Source organism: Nilaparvata lugens, chromosome X (assembly GCF_014356525.2).
Source record: "Nilaparvata lugens isolate BPH chromosome X, ASM1435652v1, whole genome shotgun sequence".
Classification (NCBI taxonomy): domain Eukaryota; kingdom Metazoa; phylum Arthropoda; class Insecta; order Hemiptera; family Delphacidae; genus Nilaparvata; species Nilaparvata lugens.
The window spans coordinates 50,904,262-50,928,184 of NC_052518.1; the positions used below are offsets into that span (position 1 = coordinate 50,904,262).

The window sequence follows — 23,923 nt, forward strand, 5'->3', positions numbered from 1 at the left end:
ATACAATTTGAATGAATTAGCAAATTAGCTAAGTTGAATCTGCTCATTTTTTAGTTGTGCTTCCTTATTATCTATTGAACACATTACTCTTTCATTTTCACAGCGAGTCGAGTCGAAAGGGAATGTCCGAACCGGCACTACGTTTTTGAAAGGCATGCAAGAAAAAAGTTGAAACTACCAATGACCGACATCAAAGAAGTTATCGCCGCAAACCGAACAGATTGTGAGGATAGGTAAGTTCTATAGATAGTTCATTTCAAACGTATACTCAGGCCAACGCCAACTCCAATCTAGCTACTCATATTATACATTACAAAATACTTACTACTTATATTAGTACTCACTATTCAAAATACTACTTACTTATAAAATACTTACTATATAGTACTTACAACTTATATCACATTACAAATGTGAAATGAGAATTTTCAGTACAAATATCTTCCTATCTATAATCATATACAGAGTGTTTACGAACTGCCTACCAATACTGTGGGGCATTGTTCCTAGGTAATAAACATATCTCAATATCATATTTAAACTGTCCGGAAGTCTTCAGTTACTCACACAGCGGCCATTTTGCTTTTTCGCTTATTATTTTTTTACTGAATAATGGTTAAACGTACGAAATTGAAACTTTGCACGATCATTTATAACAACTGGACAAAACTAGAAAGAAATTATGATAATTTTTCAAATTCATGAAACAAGATGTCGGCCATTTAAAATTTTGTTTTTTCAAATAGCTCAGAAACAGTTGGTTTTGAAAAAACGTCACGAGAATAACTTTTTCTAGTAAATTTAACTTCTTATCGATTGGTACAAGATTTTCCAAGATTTGACCAATATTAATTGAGATATGGCAGCCTTAGTGATAGGTGACCACTGAAAGTTTGTTGCAGTGCAAACCAAGGCATGCTGATAGAGTCGCCTCAATGATGCAACAATCACTTTTTGAATTGCATGTTAATAGTAAGCAATTTTAGGTCATTACAAACAATAAAATAACGTTACATAACCCTCTAAAGGTTGGTCACCAACCACTAAAGCTGTCATATCTCAGTTAATATTGGTACACTCTTGGAAAATCTGGTAACAATCGATAAGCAATTAAATTTACTAAAAAAAGTTATTCTTATAATTTTTTTATAAAACCGACGGTTTCTGAGATATTTAATAAAAAAAAATTAATAGCCGCCATTTTGTTTTATGAATTTGAAAAATTATAATATTTTCTTCTAGCTTTGTTTAGTTTTTGATCATGCAAAGTTCCAATTTCGTAGGCCTATGTCTAACCATTATTTAGTAGAAAAATAATAAGCGAAAAATGCAAAATGGCAGCTGTGTGAGTAACTAAAGACTTCCGGAAAATTTGAATATGATATTTAGATATTTTTTCTACCTGGAAACAATACCCCACAGTATTGGTAGAGAGTTCGTAAACACTCTGTAGAAGAAAACAAACCTTGTAATTATTATCAATCTATACATCTATACAATACTGGTTCTCCATTTTCCCTCATCCATTTATTAATTAAATCATGACAGAGCTTGGAGAAAATGAAAAATCATGGGAAAAAAAGAAGACTTTCAACTCTATAATTCATCCAGGCCTTTTTTGCCAGAGTTTCCTCTTGAAATATCGATACTAATTGATTCAATAGCATATGGACTGTAATCATTTCTAATAAACAGCTACACACAGAAATAACAGTATTATACACTCATTTTTAAATGAAACTCAAAATTTATTTTTTTAGTTTTTGCACGTTCATTGCACGTTTACCTTGGATGTTGACATTATAAAAATCAAAGAGAGAAAGATTAGAACATTGATTGTGTACGAAAAATAACATCTGTTAAATGCTGTCCGTTTTTGTCCATTCACTCCTGTACACGTTGTGAGAGTTGTCTGTACTCTGAAGCATTGCACGTGCTACCGCTCGAATTTCTTGTGTTATTGTTTCTCTCAGGGCTTCAAGGGTTCACGGTTTGTTTATGTATACACGTGCTTTTAGGTAGCCCCATGAAAAATAGTCACGAAACAAAATGAGGCGTCCAGGGAAGGTCTGCCTCAGAAATTCCATAGCTGCTTTTGATGTATGGCATGTCGTCCCATCTTGTTGAAACCATACAGTAATGATGCTGATACGTCGTCTTCTCAATTGTGTCAGAAAAATTCACGCAGCATCGTTAGGTAACGATCCATATTGACAGTGACGGTTCGACCGTTTTCTCAGAAAAAGGGCAAATTAATTAGTTCTATGGAACTACCCAAAAACACGTATATAAATGAACAAACCACGAACCCTTGAAGCCCTTATTGAAACAATAACACAAGAAATTCGAGCGGTAGCACATGCAATCCTTCAGTGGATGGACAACTTCTCACAACGTCTACAGGAGTGTATGGACAAAAATGGACAGCATTTAACAGATGTTATTTTTCGTACATAATTAATGTTTTAATTTTTCCCTTTTTTATTTTTATAATGGCAACATCGAAGATACACACTAAAAAAAGAAATTTTGAGTTTCGTTTAAAAATGAGTGTGTAACTGTTATTTCAAATCATCTCATACCTACCTGCCCTGCTCCCTGCTCTTTAATATTCAATAGCACCTTTTTTCTTACCAGAAATCCAATTTTGATAATATTTTTCGTAGAAAGCTTCTTTCTCCATGTGGCACTACTTCATACGAGAAACACGAGAAAACTATAGCTTTAGTTGTAAAACTCGCGCTTCGCGTCTCGGCAGGGGGCTCTGCTGACAGGTGGGGGTTCTGCACCCACGTGGTCCCGCTGACGGGTACCCCTATGATTGTGGGATAGTTGAGCTTTGCTCGCTTTGCTCGCCCACTTATAATATGATGATGCATAAGGCAAGGATAGAACTAAACTGGATTAAGAAATGATCTTGGAATATAGAACTCACAGCAACAAGCAGACATATTCATTAGAATGATGAAATTAATTTCCAAAATTTTTTTCGCTCCGATCAATTTTGAAAACGTCTTGTGCAAAGAATGAGGAAATAAGGTTCTAGATGGGGGAATAAAAGGAAGACGATTCTATAGTTTCCAAGAAACGATTCTATATTGGAAATTTCGAATACCTGTTATTATCTCATCAACTGTGAAATTGATAGTATTAATAGTAAGGATATTCTTCTATCAATTCCTTATTCCCAAACATAAAATAATTTGTTGGGGAAAATGGGTCGTATAGCTTTCAATAAAAATTAAATAATATGCATATCCGTTATGTCGATTCACTTAAACTGTCAGTATCTTCTATGAATGTCATCAATTCCTCGCCTTTAAGAAATTCTGACAGATTGGATCGAGTCTTATGAAATATTTACATAAAATCAGACGACTTACCTGACTATTTTCAAATCTATTCATTATTCGATTTAATGCACGTGAAAGAAATAATCCTGGTCCACCACTTCAGATCGAACTCATTTCTCTATCATTCGGGCTTCCGAGGAGGATGTCATTGAGGACAGAAAAAACTCATTTACAAACAGATTAACTGGACAATCAAGATTATAGGACATCAAAAAACATTTTAAGCAAATTCTGCACAGAGCTGTAGCAGGAGAAAGGATGAACCAGTAATGCTCTATATTAAGACAGCTGACGAGCAGGTACCAGTCATTTACATTCAGAGCTGTGATGAAAAGCTCCTTATTCAGATATGATGGATTTAAGAGCGCCAAAGGTTTAATAGGCTTTCAATAATCATTATAATACTAAGGCATTATTATTGGGATTCATTATTCCATTATTATTAATTATCCAGTCATGAAACATGTTAGTGGTGTAAATAGTATTCAAGCACATCACCCATCAGTTTCCACTCACCAACTGCTTATTTTTCTGTAGAATATTTGTTGAGATTATGAATGGTTGATGATTGTTTTGCACGATTTCCAGGTGTCTGAATGAGTTTGGCTTTGTGTGTCGATCAGTGTCGTACGATGCGACTGCTCGCAGTTGCTGGTTGAGTCGTTTCACAAGACGTTCTCATCCTGAACTGCTAGAAGACGATGCCAATTCCGACTATTTAGAAAACACATGTTTGAATGGTAAGTGAAACACAAGGACAGTGAAACAACGTTTATGAAGTTTGATTCAATCTTTCTTTTCTCTTCACACTTCTTTATAAAAACTATTAATTCTTAGGCTGTACCAGTGGAACTGTATATCTTTTGTTTGGTGTAGTGGCCAACACAGTCCTTTAGGATTTTGTCAGAAAGATTAGATCAACTCTCAAAAGATATATAAATGTTGTAAGAATGGCATCAATACAGTAGCTCCATTAAACGCCTCCACCTCTCCAGGATCATGAGTGAGAGTGTTGAACTCAGTCTGGAAAAAACGTCATGATAAGGGGCTAAAAGTTGCGCCAGTTCTTCCAAATTTTGGGCATACTCTATTTGATGTAACTTCTGAATTAGAAAACATTATATTACCTGTCTTATGTCTTATACGTGCTATACTAATCTGTAATTTATATGAAATAGAGTATAGTAGTAATAGTCAACTACTACTGAAAGTATCAGTGCGGTGATTGAAGACTACAGCCTATTATAATTTTCTCAGCTAGTCCAACTGTCAGAGGTTGCCTCATTGAGTATAGTGAAAGAGTATAAATAAATAGAAGCAACTTCATGGGAGATTGTTGCTGCAATCACTAGGTTACTGGAGCCTATCGTGAAATCATTTTCACAGAATCTTTACAGACTGTGAATTTAATTGGTAAAACCATAAGAAATATAATCAATGGATATATATCTAGTAAAATAATCAATAATTTATTCATCCATCCAATGATACACAAAACTCAATTTATTAGAATGATTGGGGAGTTAATCATTCCCAGCTCATCACAGCTCTAAACTATTTCTTTCCCGAATTTTGATTTATACACTTGTCCAAGAAGTTGGTTATGTTTCATTTAATTTTGAATTTGAGTTAAAAAACAGAATTACATCCATTGATCACTTTAAACTGTGAAATAATGGGTTACTTTGGAAATGTAGATCAAAAACATTAGAAATAAAGTTATTCGTCTGAACCACAGCTGTTATTATGTTATAAGGTGATAACAGGTATCAATGAATCTGAATTATTTTATCAATAGATATAAGAATACAGAGTATTCTTCTTTGAACTTGTATAGTCTTTTATAGAAATGAGGGTTTCCTGTTTTCTATTTTACTAATGTGTAATAATATATGAGATACTGTGTAATAATATCTCTACACACTTTCAAAAGATGTTCATTATTAGTGACGTCATAGACAGAGCTCTCACGGCCGAAAAACAACAGATTCAATTCAGTACATCTGTAGGGGCTGTTCTACATCAACTTACCGTCATACCCACTTCAGGTTTTTTTTTAATTGTCTGTCATATTATAGAGTAATTCTCAAAATGACTGCTTTGCTAGAATGTTCAATAAGTCAATGTACAAGCATTGTGTGTATCTCTCACTGTCATTAGATAGTCTAATTATGATTAGTAAATATGATAGTCTAATTATGATAGTTCATTATGATTTTTTCATTTTTTGTTTTGTAGCTGAAAGACGATGTGATGGTCCTATCATTTTTGTTAAAGAGGAGAATAAACGATTAGGAGGGCCTTTTGAAGTAGACATCTACACAAATTTATCTCTCGTTGAGTGCCAAGCTCAGTGCTTGCGAGCGGAGAAGTAAGTACTTCTCGCCATACCAGTAACGTAATATTTATTGAGAGCATGTTAAACGTATATTGAAACAGTAAATTCATAGTTTCTACATTAATTCTTATGCATATCTAGTTTTTTCCAAGTTAATTTTCTGGAGAGCCAAGGATGTAATCATAACATCCAGTTGGAGGTTGACAATTCATACTTACAGTACTAAGACCCATCAATTTCATACTTTCTACATCTTTGTTTTTATTTATGTACTAGCAGGTAACCCGTGCTTCGCAAGGGTCTATTTTAGAACTTTTCAAACTGAAAACTTGACGTAATAAAATATTCGAAATTTGAAAATAGGCCTATAACCATCCTCGGTTAATGAAGAATCTTTATGCAAAATTTCAAATCAATCAGTCCAGTAGTTAAGACGTGATGATGCGTCAAACATAATTTTCCTATATCATTTCCCTTACGTAAATGAGCCAGCTCTTTCCATTATTATAGTACAGATGATGGATAGATAGATAATTTATCAGTATCTTTGAATGAGGATAACTTTTGTACGGTTTGAAAAATCGGTGTGGAGTTCACCAATCATTTTCTCTTGTATTTCTGTATCGAAATCAAGTATTTCGATACAACCTTCCAATTTAAAAAAATTAAGTTGAATTCAAAATGGCGGAACAATATTTTGATGCGACCGAGAATCAGTTATTTTCATTTGAATAGTATCCCCAATCATACCTATCATCTAATGTCCCTTCTAAAAGAAATGTTCTGCTGTTTCTATACAACAACTGGAAGCATGACAAATTGAAAACTTGATGTAATGAAATCTTGAAGCACTGAAAATAGGCTTATAACCATCCTCGGTTAATTAAGAATCTATATGCAAAATTTCGAATTAATCAGTTGAGTAGTTCAGACGTGATGATGCGTCAAACATAATTTACTATTCCTTACGTGTATAAGCCAGTTCTTTCCTTCATTAGGCCTAGGCCAGTATTATAGATAAGTGAAGAAGATACATTACTTGAAAACCTCACATAATCATAGCCTACTGATTTTTTTCAATACATCAATAAATTTTATTATCGATTAGATCTTCCTCAATTTGAATCAGGCAGCCTTTTGTTTCCCCAATTCCAAACATAATAACTACTAAAATATTCGTTTCACTCCGAATTTGTGTCTGATAGTTTATAACTGAAGAATATAAATTATTACTTTTTTTATTGAGATCTATTCAATGATACAGCATGAAGCCTATGTTAATTTCATTTTTACTGGTGGGAAAAATTTTACATTGAAAAAAAAATATTTGATAAAATCCAAGTTCAATTGAAATGAAAACAAATTCCTTCAAAAAATAATTTATAATAATACGTTTCGAGGGGAAAAGTTGAGAAAAAAAATTAAAACTTCTTCGGGACTCGAACTTTCAGGACTCGATCTTTCACTTTGAAGCCTAGCTCTTTACCCTTACACCATGAGTGCTATTGGATGTATTGTCTTGTAACAACCTTATAGCCTCCATCACATTATCCTTTCTCTTACTGGAACAGTTTGTGTCATCCCATAGCCTACCTAGCCTATCTTTTCAGTGATAGAATGAAAATAAATGTGGCATATTTCATTTAAAAAAGATTCAATTCGTTTCTGTCTGATGATTCATAACGATATTCATTAATTTTTGCATCTATTTATAAAGTGATATAAATAAATTGCAGAAAATGCCCGCAATATTCAAATATGCTGTTAAATTTTGGACTGCGATTGATTTCACCCCCAAAATAGCTAGAAAATGATTATTTATAGCACTTTGTTTAAAATAATCTGACACGTATTATTTAAAATGTTTGTTCAAAAAGCTGAATAATATAGCTCTTCAATTGGGTTCAACAAATTTTCGTTTCTGATACACGGATTTCAGTAGGCTACATACAGTACCGTACCGGTACCTAACCTTCATCATACTTGAAAACATCACTTATGTTAAGAAAAAGTTTTCAATATTTCACCGATTTAGGAATTTGTCAGCGGAACAATATTGTATGTTGGCTATATTATTGTATTGATTTCATTTAAAATCAAAACTCTTAAATAATTTTATAACATAATAATTTAACTCACCGGCGGCAGTACTGTAGTGTTGTATAGTAGATGATTTTCAGTGTTTAATATCGTATTTAAAGATGACAAAAACAGCTTTTCGAGAATTTAAAAGATTGAGAATCAATAAAATGTTGTTATTCAAAACTTAACAACTCACAATAATATAATATCATCACAGTCGCTATAATAAGCTGCCAGCATTTGTATCAAAGCTCCGGTATCGAAACATGAGCTTCCTGTATCGAAACACATATTGCAACAGATTGTTACCAGTGTATCAATTTCTCTATGAGCTTCCTTTATACAAACACATCTACAACAATGTAGATAATGCCGTATGATGTTTCATGAATTAAATTTAAACATTAATTCTGAAAAATTTAGAAAGAAAATTAATATTTCGGCTTTGAGGTGCACGATTTTGATATTTTTAGAATCTATGTTCAAAATTTGGAGATCTAAATCATTCCCGTTTTTCCGGTATGCAATCCACAAGTTGACATGTTTCGATGCAAACAAACGAACACACGAACAAACACAACCCTACTCTCTCTTATTATATAGATAAGTATCAAGGATTTTTCAATGACTCTGGAGAGTCAAGGGTGGTATTTTAGTATTCATTTGGAGGTTGATTATTCATACCAACAGTGTTTGAGGCTCATCAGTGTATAGTTTCTACGTTTGTTTCAAGAATGTTTGTAGTTTTCTCTAATGTAAATGTATAATGACTCTCTGAAGAGTCAAGGATGGAATCATAACATTCATTGGTAGGTTAATAATTCATACTGCTCAAGGCTAAGCAAAATCAGGTAGAAGAGATGTTTTGGACTTTCTGTGCTCTTATTTCCTTTTACACTGAGATCATTTTACATGTAAATACATAAATTCATTTAATTATGTTTTCATCTGATAATACAACAATCGGAGGAATGACTAGGAAAGAAACAACTGTCTAGATTGATTGACTCTGTTCGCTTTCTGATTTATGTTGTTCTTGTGTTTTTAACTGTGTTGATAACTTGTATATTCATACTCATACTCTTGAACTTGGATGTTTCCAGGTACTTCTGTCGTTCGCTAGAGTATGATGAGCAAATCAGAAGGTGCATCATATTTGAAGAAGACTCCATGTCACAAAAAGATGATCTTCGCACCAGCAGTAGTCCAACTCACGATCTCTACGATTTAGTATGCTTGGACAGCCGTGAGTGACTCTCCTCACATTACAGCATTCCTCATCTTCATATTCCAATTTTCAAATTGAATCTATCTTATATGCTGCATAATGAGTTCATTAATTTGCAATGTTGTATACTAGGTAGTAGGTGTTGAAGAAAGTAAGCACACATATTGATTCTGCTCTATACAAAGCAAAAGCTACATTTTGAGCTGTACAGTTAATAAGCTTTGCCTGCTTGAAAGTGTTTTCTCGGACATACCCTGATTAATCAGCTTGCTTATGAGAAGGAAACTTTCACGAATTTTCTTCAACTGTGTTGATGACTATCCTCTGCAAGATAATTACATAATTCATATTTTTTGTGAGTGTTCGATATTTCACATGATAGAGTGCTTGTTTAGCAGCCTAGAGATCCTTGGTTTAAACCCCGCTCATAACAAAAAAGTTTTTGAACAGGTCACTTCCGTGTTATCAAATGGGCACGTTAAACTGTCGGTCCCGGCTGAAGTATGACAGTCGTAAGGCCCATTGACGGTTCAAATGATATATTCAGGCGAGGTGGAACTTGCTTCAGGAACTCCCCACCAATAAAAGCCATACGATTATTATTATAAATTCATATTTTTAAAATATATAGCACAGTTTTCATGTTGTGGGCCAACATAGAACTCCCAATTCATACCGATACTCATCCATGAACTCTGTGGATGACATTTTTTATAAATTTTTACATGGAGCTGGGGTTATGTTCATATGGTTATGTTTGAGATCATCTGGTTTACTACCCCTAGGGACTGGAACTGTGTTTTATCTCTGTAGGGACTATAATCAGCTCACCTTTCTCCTGTCATCTGGAAATTCTACCATGGTCAAAAAATGACTCACTTCTTTCAAGAAGTACTAGAAAATGTTGCTATTCCACATTATGGCAGAAAGGTTCTATTTGTGCATATATGGATCGAAGTGAAACCTTTTCAAGGCAGCTTACAGATTGGTGTCTTAAGACATGTCTCTCTTCAGCTGATGTCTCACTTGAATCAATCAACCAATGTTATCAAATCATCGCTTACACACTGCGTGCGACGTGAGTCAAAGACATAAGTTATGTGTCTCACGAGACAGATTCATCGGTCATTAGTAGCATGTAGCATTAGACATCTACTTCGAGCACGCGCTCGGAGCTGTGTCAATTCAACCAGAGATGAGTTGGTTCCAATAAGAGGCATGAGACATAAGAGGCATGAGTCTTACGAAACAAGACATTCAAAAGCCGAGCATGTTTCATTGAATTTCATCAGTCAGAAGACTTGAGTCACATGCCGTAACAAAATGCAAAAAAAATGTGAAAACTGGCTAATATTTGTAGGCCGAGTGACGACAAGAGCTACTACTTCTCCTAGCAAGAAAAACGTTTTTCATGCCCTGATGATTACTCTTTCAGTCACAGAAGGTGATTGAGCTATTAAAATACTACTCTTTTGTTACATGATTCTATCTTCATATTTATTTCCATTCGATTGAAAGTGTTGCTATATTTTCCAAGCAGAGTACTCCAACATAAAACTATTTCTAAGCTACAAAGCTCAGTTTATGTAGTTTATTGAAGGTAACATCAATGAAGCCTTCGTAGAGCAGTATATTCTAACAAACAAATAATTGATAGAAAATAGATTTCGATTGAAAGTGTTGCTATATTTTTCAAGCAGAGTCCTTCAACATAAACTATTTCAATGCTACAAAGTTAACATCAAGCCTTCGTGGAGCAGAATATTTGAATAGACACAAAATTGAAAGAAATTCCAATCAAAAGTGTTGTTATATTTGTCAGTTTTCTACTGCGGTATTTGCTATGATATATTCCATGCTATCTGAATAGAACCTGCATAGAATCTGCATGTTCACAGCAAAAGGAAGCGAATTTCCGGAGAACTCGTTGACATCACACCTGTTTGCGGACGGCCGGCGACCGGATACGGCATTCCAGCGCTATCGCAACAGTCGATTAGGCGGCGAATTCCACTCGGAAATCACAGGCCGCTCACTGAGCGAATGCCTGGACGAATGTCTGCGGCAAGCCAGCTTCCAGTGTCGCTCGGCCGTCTACAGCGACCGCTTCCGCATCTGCCGGCTCAGCCGCTTCAATCAGCGCGACGGGCATCGCATCATCTACGATGCTGACTATGACTACTACGAGAATCTCATGAGTAAGCCAATTACTTTAGCCAAGCATTTCCAATATTATATTTCATAATTATTATAGAAATTACTAGTGCCCTCTTTATACGTTTTTATATAAACACTACTAGTTTCGAGCACTCATGTGTCAAAATGAATTTGTTTTCTCAGTCTAATTCATTTCATACATTTTACATTACAAATTATGTTATTAGTGTATTAGTGTGTATTATATTATTAGTTTATTATCAGTTTTATTTTACAAATGACACTTCGATAAAAAATAATAATAACACCTGCTTTGATAATAAACCTTGAGGGGGGGGGGTTCATAGCACCCCATGGCCCCTCTCTGGTACCGTCAATGTACGAATTCACTTTTCTGTGATGGAATATTTTTATATGACATCAAACATTAGTCGTCGGAAATTGTTGTGTGTTGATTTTGCAAATGGGAAACAAATCATACTCACCATAAATCAAAGTTACATTATAATAAATTTCCATACATCTGACGAACAAACTGATCACAACTCTGAAAACGTAGAATACATTGTAAAAAGTCGAGTTTTTGGAAACCGAATATAATATACTCTTAACCCTTTGAATGTGAAGATTCATTGCTAGAGTATTCCATTCCGTTGTATTTGCATTCTATTGTATTCAAATTCCATTTACTAGCTGGAAAGAAATATCAGAATTTAGTAACATACAAGTAAACCCAAATTATTGACATTTTCTAGGTAGGTTATAATATTACCTTGACGGATGTCTAATTGAACATATTACTCTATCATCATTTTTCATATGACGGTAATTTATCTATAGTGAGTCCACGTTATAATGGCAGTGGAGAAAGATAGGAGAACAACGTTTCAGATCCTCTGTCTTGTCTATGCCTTCCATAGACGGTAGTTGATACAGGTTTATTGATGTAATATTAACTGTTCATTCTCATTTAAAATTACTCATATTATAATAGTAAATTCTATATTATATCACACTATATCAATGTTTGATGATTGAATATCATAATTAAACCAGTTTGGGCCTATACCGAAGCTAGAAATTCAATTATCAAAATTCAAAAAAGGCTGATGCTGAGTTGGAAATACTTATTTTCCATTGTGATTGTTTGTAATAGTTTGAAGTTTCAGAATAAATCTAGTCCCTCTAAAGCTGAATATTGGTGGATTACAGAATATCTCACACTTTTTTCAAGTTGAAGCCGCATTGGACTACATAAGCTCAACAAACTGAAAAATGTTGTCTATAACAAAATCTATTATAATATATTTATAGCATTAATTATTTTATTTATTATATCTATAAAAACATTTATTTATAATAATTATTGCCTTGGAGCTCCCCTATTCGTATTTTTATCCTTGATTTTCCTTCAGTAATCCTTCAATCACTCCGACCTCCTGCGACGCTCCTTACACACATTAGTTTGAGCTACAAAATCTTCTACGATGTTTATATTATGAATGATATTTTAAATGCCCATTATATTTTAAATAATACTATGTTGCTGTTACAGACTACTATGATGGTGATGGAGGTACACATAATCACCTTCGACCCGATCCACTTGGACAAGATACAACCTATCATGGTCATGGACGGCCTCCTTATACACCAATTGGTAAATGCATGATCATCATACTTGACATTTCATGTTTTTTCACACTGAGATTGTTCAGTAATACTCCAAATCAAATCACTTCTATTCACTTCGAAGTAAAATCCTTACAAAACAACAAAATTAATAAAGAATAATTGAGTGCATTCCTGATTTAGATACCTCATTAAAAACACTACCTGTGACAAGGAATGGTTCGTCTTTCCATAAAATACAGTATAAAAAAAAATTACATGGTTGCCTGTAAAGTCGGTATACGGGCGAAAGTTTTACGTGACAACGACTTTGAATGGTAAAATAATTTTAATGTGAATCTTCATTCGTATAGTAGGAAGAAGGATGAAATAATAGTAACAATTTAAAACATTTATTTATACAAAGAATTATATTTAAAACATTAGTTTATACAAAGAATCTCGCACTGAATATTAACAAATTTTTTTTTACCTTTACACATGCATACATATTTATATACAAATATACATACAATAACTTTTAATACATTTGCGTACAATGAAACAGCGTTTACTACAACTTAACTTGTTCCTATCTTTGAATTTTAAATGAAAAATTATCCTGCGTAGTCGCAGGAGATTGATTGCGGCGCCTGCGCAGGTTGACTGCTCCGTTTCACTCTCTCTCCAGGTGAATGCCTTCGGGTTGCTGCTACATTGCTCGCCACTGCTCCTATTCGTGCTCTTTCCAGACGACGGTAAACCGAAACGAACGCTCTCACTCGCTCTCATTGTGAGCGCATAACGCGGAGCGTAAAGCAGTTTCTTGAAGTGTCACCCGGCAAACCAATTTATAAGACGTTGTCACGTCAAAATTATGAACTTGAAAATCCATTTGCTTCCAAAAACAAATCACAGTTAATAACATAATGTTTTAAACATCCTCAGAGAATCAAGCAGTAACAAACATCTTCTCACAAAACAGAAAAAAAAAATAAAAATACACATCAATTTACCTGTTGCACAATCCCTTATAATATACGGCCAACTGTAGTAGAGAAAGGTGGGGTGGGATGGGGCCATTAAGGATTTTCTTTTTTTCACAACTTTTTCAGAATACTTAAAAAATCAAACTCTTTACCAAAGCTTACAGTAGATCATCTACCATGATAAAAAAATATCCTCATTAAAATATCTAACTTTTTATAAAGAATAGGGCAATTTCAAAAAGTATTACAAAAACCCCATCTTACCCCAGATATGGTGTAAGATGGGGTATCCCGTGGGGTAAGTTGGTGCTTTTGTGATAATTTTTTGAAATATCCTTATTGAAAGCTCAAAAAAATCCTTATTATACCAGAAAGGTCAATTGAAGGAAATTTGAAAAAATAAGATCATTCATACAAGCTTTTTGGTATCAAAATCATTAATTTATTGCACTGTAAGTTACTATAATAAGTGTTGATTTGATATTTTCACAAAGTATTTTATTTACAAAGTTTGCAGATGTGATTAACCTCATCATCGTCATCTTCTTCACCAGCACATGAACAGTGTGCCCTTGCCCAATGATTTCAATATTAATTTTACTTCATTAACATCTAGTAAACACCAATTTGAATATCAGAGTAATAAACTAATAAATAAAATTCCGAAAGACTTTAAATAACATCCAGATGGATAAAATAACAAGAACCAAATTGAGATTAATAGAATCGTGGGTAAAACAAAACTATTATTTTTAAATTGAGAATTGAGTTGGATGAATCACCAATTTTTGGCAATATTAATTTATTGTGTAAAAATAATTAAAACTTGACAATTTTTATAATATTTTTCTGTGCATCTATATTTTGTTTATCAAGTACTTTATCATTGATAAAATTCAACATCCATAGATTATCATCCTTCAACAGAATTGTATCATTTGTACTGCTGTTATAAGATTAAAAAACGTATTTCTTATTTTTAGAATTCGTGGCTAGAGCTCAAGGCTTCTTTTTCCAGTCACGCCAAAAAACTATTGTAATTGAATGATTATTTTATTAGTAGAAATATTTCTTGTATTAGGCAATGAATTCATTATACATTCATTTACAAAGCTCACAGTCGCGTACCTTAATAAAGTACCTATAGAAGGAAAGAACAAAACTAATTCAACTGGTTCCAATAATCTGGCTATCACGATATTAAGATATATCACGATATATTAACGTTGATGTACATTGATTGCTCGATGAGTCTGTCTTACCTGCCTTCTAGACCGATTTCCACTACATTGTTGATTATCCGATGGTGTAATTAATGGTTTGCCATTCTGTTGCATTCTGTCCGCTTAAAAGTCCTGTTTAGTTTGCTCCGATATTTTAGTAGAGTATTCAATTGAATTGTCTGAAGTGGAGTGTGTTCTTAGTGGCTCTTTGAGCTATGATGTATCCTACCTGATTGCCTGATTGTGAAATCCAGATTCGGTAAGTCTTGTGTGGGGATAAAGAATTTCGCATAGCACAGAACCGATTGTGAGAAGCTTAGGAATCTATTTTTGCGGCCTATTTCCACCTGTAGATGTTAGCAACAAACAATCAACTCTGTCTACTGACTTCTCTTCAACAGAGGCAAATAATATTGTTATCATTTCCGTCGATTCAGTCAACACTCCTAATAATCAGGCGTGAGTCTCTCGTTGCTATGATCTGCGTCACTTGTGGACAACGCAGGTATAGCTTGAAGTCAGCTGTTCAACCTTGAGTTTTCTGATCGGCGCATAAGCTCTACGAAAATAGTCTGCGCAATCACTAGAGCGGTTTGTTTAGTTGTTTTCGTATTTGAATTCTAGAAACATGGATAATAAAAATGACCAATATCTGCTGAAGTAGCTGAAATTATTCATATCAGATGAACTGAATTGATGAACTGAAAACGCTGCGTAATTTATTTCAAGTTTGGTAAGGTTTTTCAAATTATTTTTCACTTCAAAAAGTGCATATTCTAGAGTTGGCTGTCATCTTCATCTCAAAGTTCTCACTCACACATGTAAGTCCTAATAATAGTGTTTTTAAATTATTCCAGTCCTGAAAAACAGTGAATAATTTATACAATTCTGTTGTTGTCTCTGGGTCTGCACTCACTATCTTATCTTTGACTACAGCGGAGTCAGTGCCTTGGTCCTTTCGCTGTGTTGATTATCAGCGTTCCGTTTTGTTCTAGTACATCGAATTGACTTTTGCTGTGCTCCTTTTTATCACCATATCTCTCCCTTCCTCTTTAATTTTTCTTATCAGGAGCTTCTATACTGTCCTGCCTCGACCGCTCTCTTGGCGTTCACTCTTCCCATCATCTTCCTTTGTTAATGTCGGTAGCTTGCCCGCATCTATCAGCTGATTACAACAATTTTCCGTTGAATGATGTAACAACAACACAAAGCGGCAGTTTTGAATCATTCTGAAATTTAAAGATTCAGATTAACTCGCACCAGACGAGAAAAAATGTCAGCCGAAAGTAACTGAGAACTAACTAATTTGAAAAACGAACTCTGTAACGATTTAGTAATAGAGCTCGCTATAGGCATCAGAAGGTCACTCGCAATAATTGTTGCTAACAAATCTTCAGACGATGCCATAGCCCACGTAATTATTCCTCATGCTGTTGAGGTTTTGAACAGACTGGATAGTTCTATATCTGACAATGCTGATTTGAGAAAAACGCTATCTGAATTATTGGAAGAAAATCTTACAGTCACCAGGCTGTTGGAAGAGGCGAAAAACAGAAGAGATGAAAATTATGCAGATTCTCTGGTCTATGAGAAATGGGCCGAGGCGGAAATTAGACTATTGAGGTCTCGAATTGATGTTCTAGAGGCCGATAAAAAGATATTAAATGAAGACCTGCTCAATAAAAGTGCCATAATCGACAAAATTCAAGCTGAAGACATAAATTTAATGGAGAGAAAGAGTGAAAATCGTAGTAGAAATACTCAGGAGAATGTCTATATCACACCAAAAAATGTAGCTAAGCCTAAGCCTGATCGGAGGGATGACTATGCTATTCCAGTCAGTAACAGATTCAGGTTGCTTTCCACAAACAATGAAGATGAGTACCAAATAGAAACAGAGGTAAACCAAACTGTATCAGGTACCCAACACTGTTCTACGTAACAGAGAAAGACGACTCATAAACTAAAACACAAAACTACTAGATCAACAATTGGTAGAAGAAGGCTGACAGTACTTTTATCTAGTCAGGGAAGGAAACTTAGCAGATTTCTTAGAGATCTAGAGGATGAGTTCGAGATTTTTGTGTATGCAAAGTCCGGAGCCAAAATCAAACTCATAGAAAGTTAGAGATGGTCTCGATTTTGTTAGAATTTAAATAAGGAAGACCACATTATTCTATTTGCTGGAGGAAATGATTGTCACCGTGATGAACCCTATCAACTGACAACATTACAAGGAATAGGCCTACAATCACTTTTCGAACTAAACTCAAAGGCCCAAATTACAGTGTGCAGTACACCTCACCTTTATGACGATATAGAACTTGATGATAGTGTCCTTCATTGCAACTGTTTACTGTCCAAGGCGATAAGTGATTATAACCATAGATGAAGGATAAGCGTAAGCCTATATTTCTTGTCTCTGTTATAACGGAGAGCCTAGACTTTGCTACGAAGATGTAAACAATTTTCTCAGAAGATCACACATCACCAGACATGGCCTTCACCTCAACCGGAAAAGGAAAGTGATTCTTGCAAATCATCTGGTTCATCTTGCCAAGCTGTCTCCGAGAACAGACGACATAATCGGGGCTTCAAAGAATGGTGAGCAGGTGCGAGACGCGTGACTCGCTGTAGAAATGCTCCTCTAGCATGCTGTGATAACGTATTTGTTAGAGCGGTTCCGTTCACTGTGATAACTGTTACTGAGCTGTGACTGTCATAACTTCTTTATGTCAAAATCAAAACTTGTAAGATAACCTCTGGTCCAGTCAAATGGTTGTTTTTAAGAAAACAGCCCTGAAAGAATTTTTCTCGACAATTCTATACATATTCTGGGTCGCTGAATTCGAATCTGAAATAATTGGCTGACACGCCAGAGCGCAGCTTCACCCCCAAAACCTCCCAAAATTTCAGACTTTTCAATTTTTCCATTAATCTCGAGAACCTTGAGTTTTCCGAGAAAAAGAATTCTCTACAAAATTAAAGATAATAAGATTTCCAATAAATTGAGTGGTCACGCAGGATTCTACCATTTTTGGTTCTGGAGCTACAAATTTTCAAAAAAGGGGTATTTTTTTAAAGGGGTTTCAAAATTATTCAATCCTACAACTTCTACCCTATACAACTTGGATATTTTTTAGCAATGATTGAAACATCACACATCTCGTGGAAGAACAATGTGATTATGTGATTAATCACATAAGTGTAGCAATGTAACTCACTCTTCATCTCTAGCACCATCATCATCATCATTGTCCAGCTCATACTAGACTTCAACTATATTAAATAAGTTGTCTGTGATAAATTGAAATTAGATAAAAAAATAGAAAATTCCTCCTCGAGTATATTCAAACCCATATTCCCATACAAGAGGAAATGGTCAATTTATATATCCAAAACTGTGTATCTCGGTACCGTAACCCTAAATGATGAAAAATGGTAATTGGTCTTGTTTTGAAGAACAGAATCTCCTCTTTCATGATTGTGAGGTAAATTATTTTTGTAAATTATAATTAGTGGACAATTGTTTTTTACATAAACTACAATTAAAATTAGATGATTTCACAGACATGATGGCTACACGTGTTCACTCATTCACAATGACTGTACATGCTCATACGTTCACTGGTTCACGAAAACAAAGTAACAGCTATATTTCCAAGTAGCAGGACTAGCAGGTAACAAGCTGCTCCTACTCAGATACTACGCTTTCGCAGTAGAAAGGAGCAGTTCTACAGCGAGCCTCGCCTGGTGTGAGTGGATGTAGCCCAAGAATAGTGATAGAAGGTTGCCTTGATCACATAAGACGCGTGGAGAACGCAGCCGGCTATGATGTGACGTCATGCTGCGACCTCTCGGCCCGTCTTAACATGCATTCAAGCGTAAAAATGCCCAACTTTGAGCCCTCATAGCAAATTAACCATCAACACTACATAGAAATGAGTGACATTAAAATGCTCAGCATTTTATCCTCTTTTGAACAATATCACAACAAATTTTAAATAAAAATCCTATAAATGTTACTGGTGAGTCTAAAACAAATCGTTTGAACGCAGGATTCGATTTGATAATACCATTTCAAATACGTTTTTGTACTTTCTCTTAATATTTTCTGCATCGTTTCAGTTTTTCCTCTTATTAAGATTCTATTCTCATCTAGAAATCATTTAAAAATTTCATCCCTATGAAGGTATGTGGAAAGAACTAACAGCTTCTTTAGGAATTTCAGGATATTAACGTTATTTTATCAACAACTCCGGAAAAAATCGGAACCCATCAACGGATGCCTAATATTATCACAAAAATAAACAGTCTAGATAAGCCCTAAGAATGTATGAACATCATTAAAACATTATAAAGATTTTTATTTATCCTAATTATGAACAAAAAAAAGATAATCACGACTTTCAATGACTTCAATGCTGTTATTTTATCAACAAATAGAGCGCATTACACAACCATACTGTAAGGTAGTTGAAACATTTTAAGAATATAAAAAATTAATGTTATGGTATTTAAAGTTATAATTGATTATAAGTATTAGTTATAAAAGTTATAAGTAAGTTAATTGAATTATACTTATGATATATTCTTGCTTTACACAAGTGTTCTTTGCATTCATAAGTATCCCATGGACACATTGAAATAAAGAATAACATTCTGCTGTGAATAAAATATTTTTCATTTGTAAGTTTGTGTTCCATGAAAAGAATCAATAAAATATACTAATAATCGTCAATAATAATACTGCACTGAGTAGAAACAAAAACACAATAAAAGAGCAACGTGTTGGCACTACGCTTTCCAGTAGACAACTGACATTTTATTAGTAACCAGACAGTTCAACGATCTAAAAATAGCTTGTAAACATGGTGAATAGCTCCATGAATTCGCTTAATTGATCCTAGGTATTTGTCAATTAATGAAGTCCTAGACAAAAAGTCACATGAAAATGTTTGCAACTAGCATTATTCCAGGCGACGATATACTATCAACTTTCACAAACGATTGTAAGAAACAATCATTTATATAATTGGACAAACAGCATAAAATTATATTTGTTTGCTTTATTTTATCGTATTATTGTTTGAAATAAGTCCAAAACAAATAAGTTACTAGGCTTTTCACAAACATGAATTGGTTTTACCGATTGAATATAGATTCATGGACTCTCTACACATTGAATTTGCTATAACAATGAAAGGAAAACATTAACAAGTGTAATAATACATCAAATTGAAGAGAAATCAATGTTTGACAAATCTACGATAATCATTAATTTTTTCGTTTTAAAAGCCCTATAACCCTCCAATTGAATACCCGCAGTATCGTCTCCCAACCAAGTTTCCCCCAGCATGATTGCATCTCATATCACATTACTTCCATGCAAATAAGTTATGTAATTATCGAAATTTTTATTGAAGCTTCTGATATTCAAATATATGAACTTTAGGTCATTTTCACCATTGGAGAATAAGTTGTCCACCTCAAAAGCCTCAACACTCTTAAATTCAATACGTCTGTAATCATCCAGAAGAGCATCCCTAAATGACATCAAATCTCCTATAAGTAAATAAGGTTTTCATTTATAAGAAGCAATGGGAAGAAATTTGCAATTAAAAAAAAAAAATAATTATAATAATAAAGAAAAAACTTTGCTCGTAAAAACGCGGCCGTCCGTACCCCCCAACCCGCCCATGAAGCCAATCCAAATACAAGTCCCATCTAAGTTGAAATATACATATAAATAACCCGGATAAACAAAAAAAAATTATAAATAAATACACTTTCCGTGAAGCTGCCACAGGAAGCACCTAGAGCCCCTCCTTAAACCCACTCTCGCATTGATAGATAATAAAGAAGTAGCACAGAAAACGACCGAGATAAATAGATGTTTACAAAACGATGAAAGTTCAATAGTGGGTGATAATGACAAACTAAGGGCACCTAGTGGAGGTTCAGTTATTGCAGTTATCAATTTAACTTATTATCTACGCATTAATCCGATAAGTCGCAGCAGATCAGATGGGAACAGCCTGACACCGATAGTACGAATTTAACAATGAGTACGACAGCTTAAAACGACCTTGTAGAGGAATAAGATATGATAAATTATATTCCTACTGTACTAATAGTGATTATGCTCATTATTATATGTCTAAAAACAATTTTTTAGTATTATGAGACACATTATAATAAAAATGACAGGACAAAACAACAGGATCCACAGAGGATGTCGCTTACGACACAGGACAAACAATATAGTTACATTTTACAGATCTCATGAAGAGCAATCCAAACGGAATAGATATCAGAATCCATTTTTAGAAATAAGTAATCCATAAATAGTGAACCAATCCATTATTTTCAGTTTATCAGTTTTTAGTTAAACATTCAATCATTTAAATTTAGGTGAGTAGCCTAATATTCAATAACTATGTGGCATGTCTTATAAGCATATAGCTAATCAATGTTCATGTAACTGTCTGTGCTTGAGTCAACCTAAGAAAATTTCATTGATATTATTATGCCAGGATAAAAATACAGTAAGCTAGCAAGATAATCTGTTTATGAATCGAGCTTTCAAACAAACTTCACTCATACAAAGATAAATACCAAGGTCGCTGCCCGTGTAGTTCGAACAACAACCATGGGGTCCGTATCACAGAGACAAGTTCTCACAGAGACAAGTAGTGTTTTTGAACGATATTAGTGTCACAGAGACAAGTTTCATAGGAACAAGTATTTTTATAAATGGCAGTCTCACAGGAACAAGTTCACACAGAGACAAGCAGTTTCATAGAGACAAGGTCTCCGTCCAAAGTAGTAGCGCTATAAATGGCAGTCTCACAGAAGCAAGTTCTCACTGGAACAAGGTGTTTCACAGAAGCAATGTCAGTACCATAGAGACAAGGTACCGAATTTAGGAAGAAGTTAGGCATATTGCCTACATCTGAACTTGAAGGCATTCCATTATTTGTTCTAGTAAATTGAATTTCTGCTGTTTTTTAATCATGTAGGTATATGATTATGATTAATGGTTTATCATATAAGATAGGGATGGGTTGATAACCTATTAGAATTAGATAGAAGATAGACAGAATTATGAATATAACTTAAATAAATAGATTGAGTTCTATGCAAATGTAATATATTTCTACCAAACTCCAAAATAACTATTCAAATATATCTAATAAATATATATCAGACCTTCAACCCGAAAGAATAATCAATATCAATATGAGATGGAATATATAAGAGCCAAATAGCCTACCACTGACCTATTCATCACCGCTTCTTAAAAACCACATGGCCAAAATGGTTTTTCATTATAATTCCTTCTTTCATAATAAATTGTTTATGCTTTTGTACTCCTGAGCGAAGCTCGGTCCCCGATATTATGAGCTTATAATCTCTTCTTTTTCCGAGCTGCGGTCTCGAATTGTAAATTCAAATTTATATAATATTAACTTCAGGCAGTCACAGAGTAAAGCTGCGTTAACACCAATAGACTCTATAGATTCTATTGGATTGAACATAACTTATCATACACATGATGAACATTTTTATGTGTTTTTCAAGTGCTTACAGGAGTGAAGTAGTGCAACATTTAGATTAGCACACCAATAGATTTTATTTGTAACGGAGTGAGTTCATTACTTTCATATCAAAGTTCTACTTTTTCCATTATGATAATATAGTATATTGACGAGTACTGCAAAACAATGTCTGGTAGCCCTGGGAATGTAATGCAATGCAATGAAATGTGATCGTATGGTTGATTGGAAGTCTCCAACCAGCCTGATCAGATTTCTTAGTGGGGCCATTGGCAAACATTTTAAAAAAGCCCTGATATTATAACAATGACTTTATTCCTAATAGATGGCATTTCTAGTAGATAACTGAAAATTCTCGTTACCACATTGCAAAGGATGTTCAGTGAGGTCTACTGTTATCTGGACTACTAGAGTATTGTAACTCCTACTGTCAGATTGAGTAAGAGCTTGAAATTTATTACTATTTAGCGTTCTCCATGTTCAATAATCTGCCACTATCTTATATTAGAAGAAACTCGCCTCTGAATAAATTAAAAAACGCACTAAATCTAATTCTGAATGAAAATGCTTATTATTCCGTAAATTAATTTTCAAATTGTTGAAAATGTGATATTCAGTGCTGTGAGTTTATAAATATTCCATGATTTTTCCAATGTAAGACTTAATTTATTCAATTGTACTGGGTGATGATAATTATGACTTGATAAGACTGATTTGATGAATGATTACACTATTCATAAGATGACTACTAAGATGTTATGAATTGAATTGCTCATTTATTGTATAACAGACTATAAGCTGAATTCTTTAGACAAGGCCTAATCTCCTAATCTACATCCAAATTGTTTGTATTTATCGGTCAATATATTTCTTATTCTTAGACGCCAGCTAAGAAAGGGTTTCAATTTTCGTAGAAAAAGCACGTAATTCAAAACTGTATGTTTTTCAAAAAATGTTGTGATTTCAAATTCAAATTTCGTTCATCACACACTTATACAAGAATTTAGAATTAATGAGAAAGTGGCCCGGAATAAGGTTTATGATTTTTGTTCTTCTGTATCAATACTAAGTGACGTATTTATCAGTGATGGCTCTTAAACTGTAGGCTTATTATTAAATAACGAGTTTAGAGCACCAGGAAAATGGGATTTATATTTTATTATAATAAATATTCAAAATTACGTTTCCAACCCACAAATATTGTCTTATTGTCATGTCCTTAATGTAACTGAAAACCATATCGGTTGGGACTAATCAAGGTTTATTTAGGGTAGTTTTAATTATTAGTTTATGTGTTACAAATAGTTCACCTAGATCTAGATGGCTATTGAAACATTATTGATCTAACTAAAGCATGTTATTAGTGTCAAAGACAGAAATCTG

The 23,923-nt window shown here is 34.0% G+C and overlaps 1 protein-coding gene across 1 annotated transcript in view; it reads left to right on the forward strand.

The window, feature by feature from the left end:
• Window positions 1-23,923, forward strand: part of LOC111054701 — a 248,893-nt gene that overhangs the window by 54,219 nt on the left and 170,751 nt on the right. Inside the window, exons 4-9 of the mRNA XM_039441977.1 lie at window positions 104-233; window positions 3,942-4,093; window positions 5,592-5,724; window positions 8,877-9,019; window positions 10,900-11,199; window positions 12,714-12,818. Of these exons, the coding sequence (XP_039297911.1) occupies window positions 104-233; window positions 3,942-4,093; window positions 5,592-5,724; window positions 8,877-9,019; window positions 10,900-11,199; window positions 12,714-12,818 (963 nt within the window). The remainder of the gene's footprint in view (window positions 1-103; window positions 234-3,941; window positions 4,094-5,591; window positions 5,725-8,876; window positions 9,020-10,899; window positions 11,200-12,713; window positions 12,819-23,923) is intronic.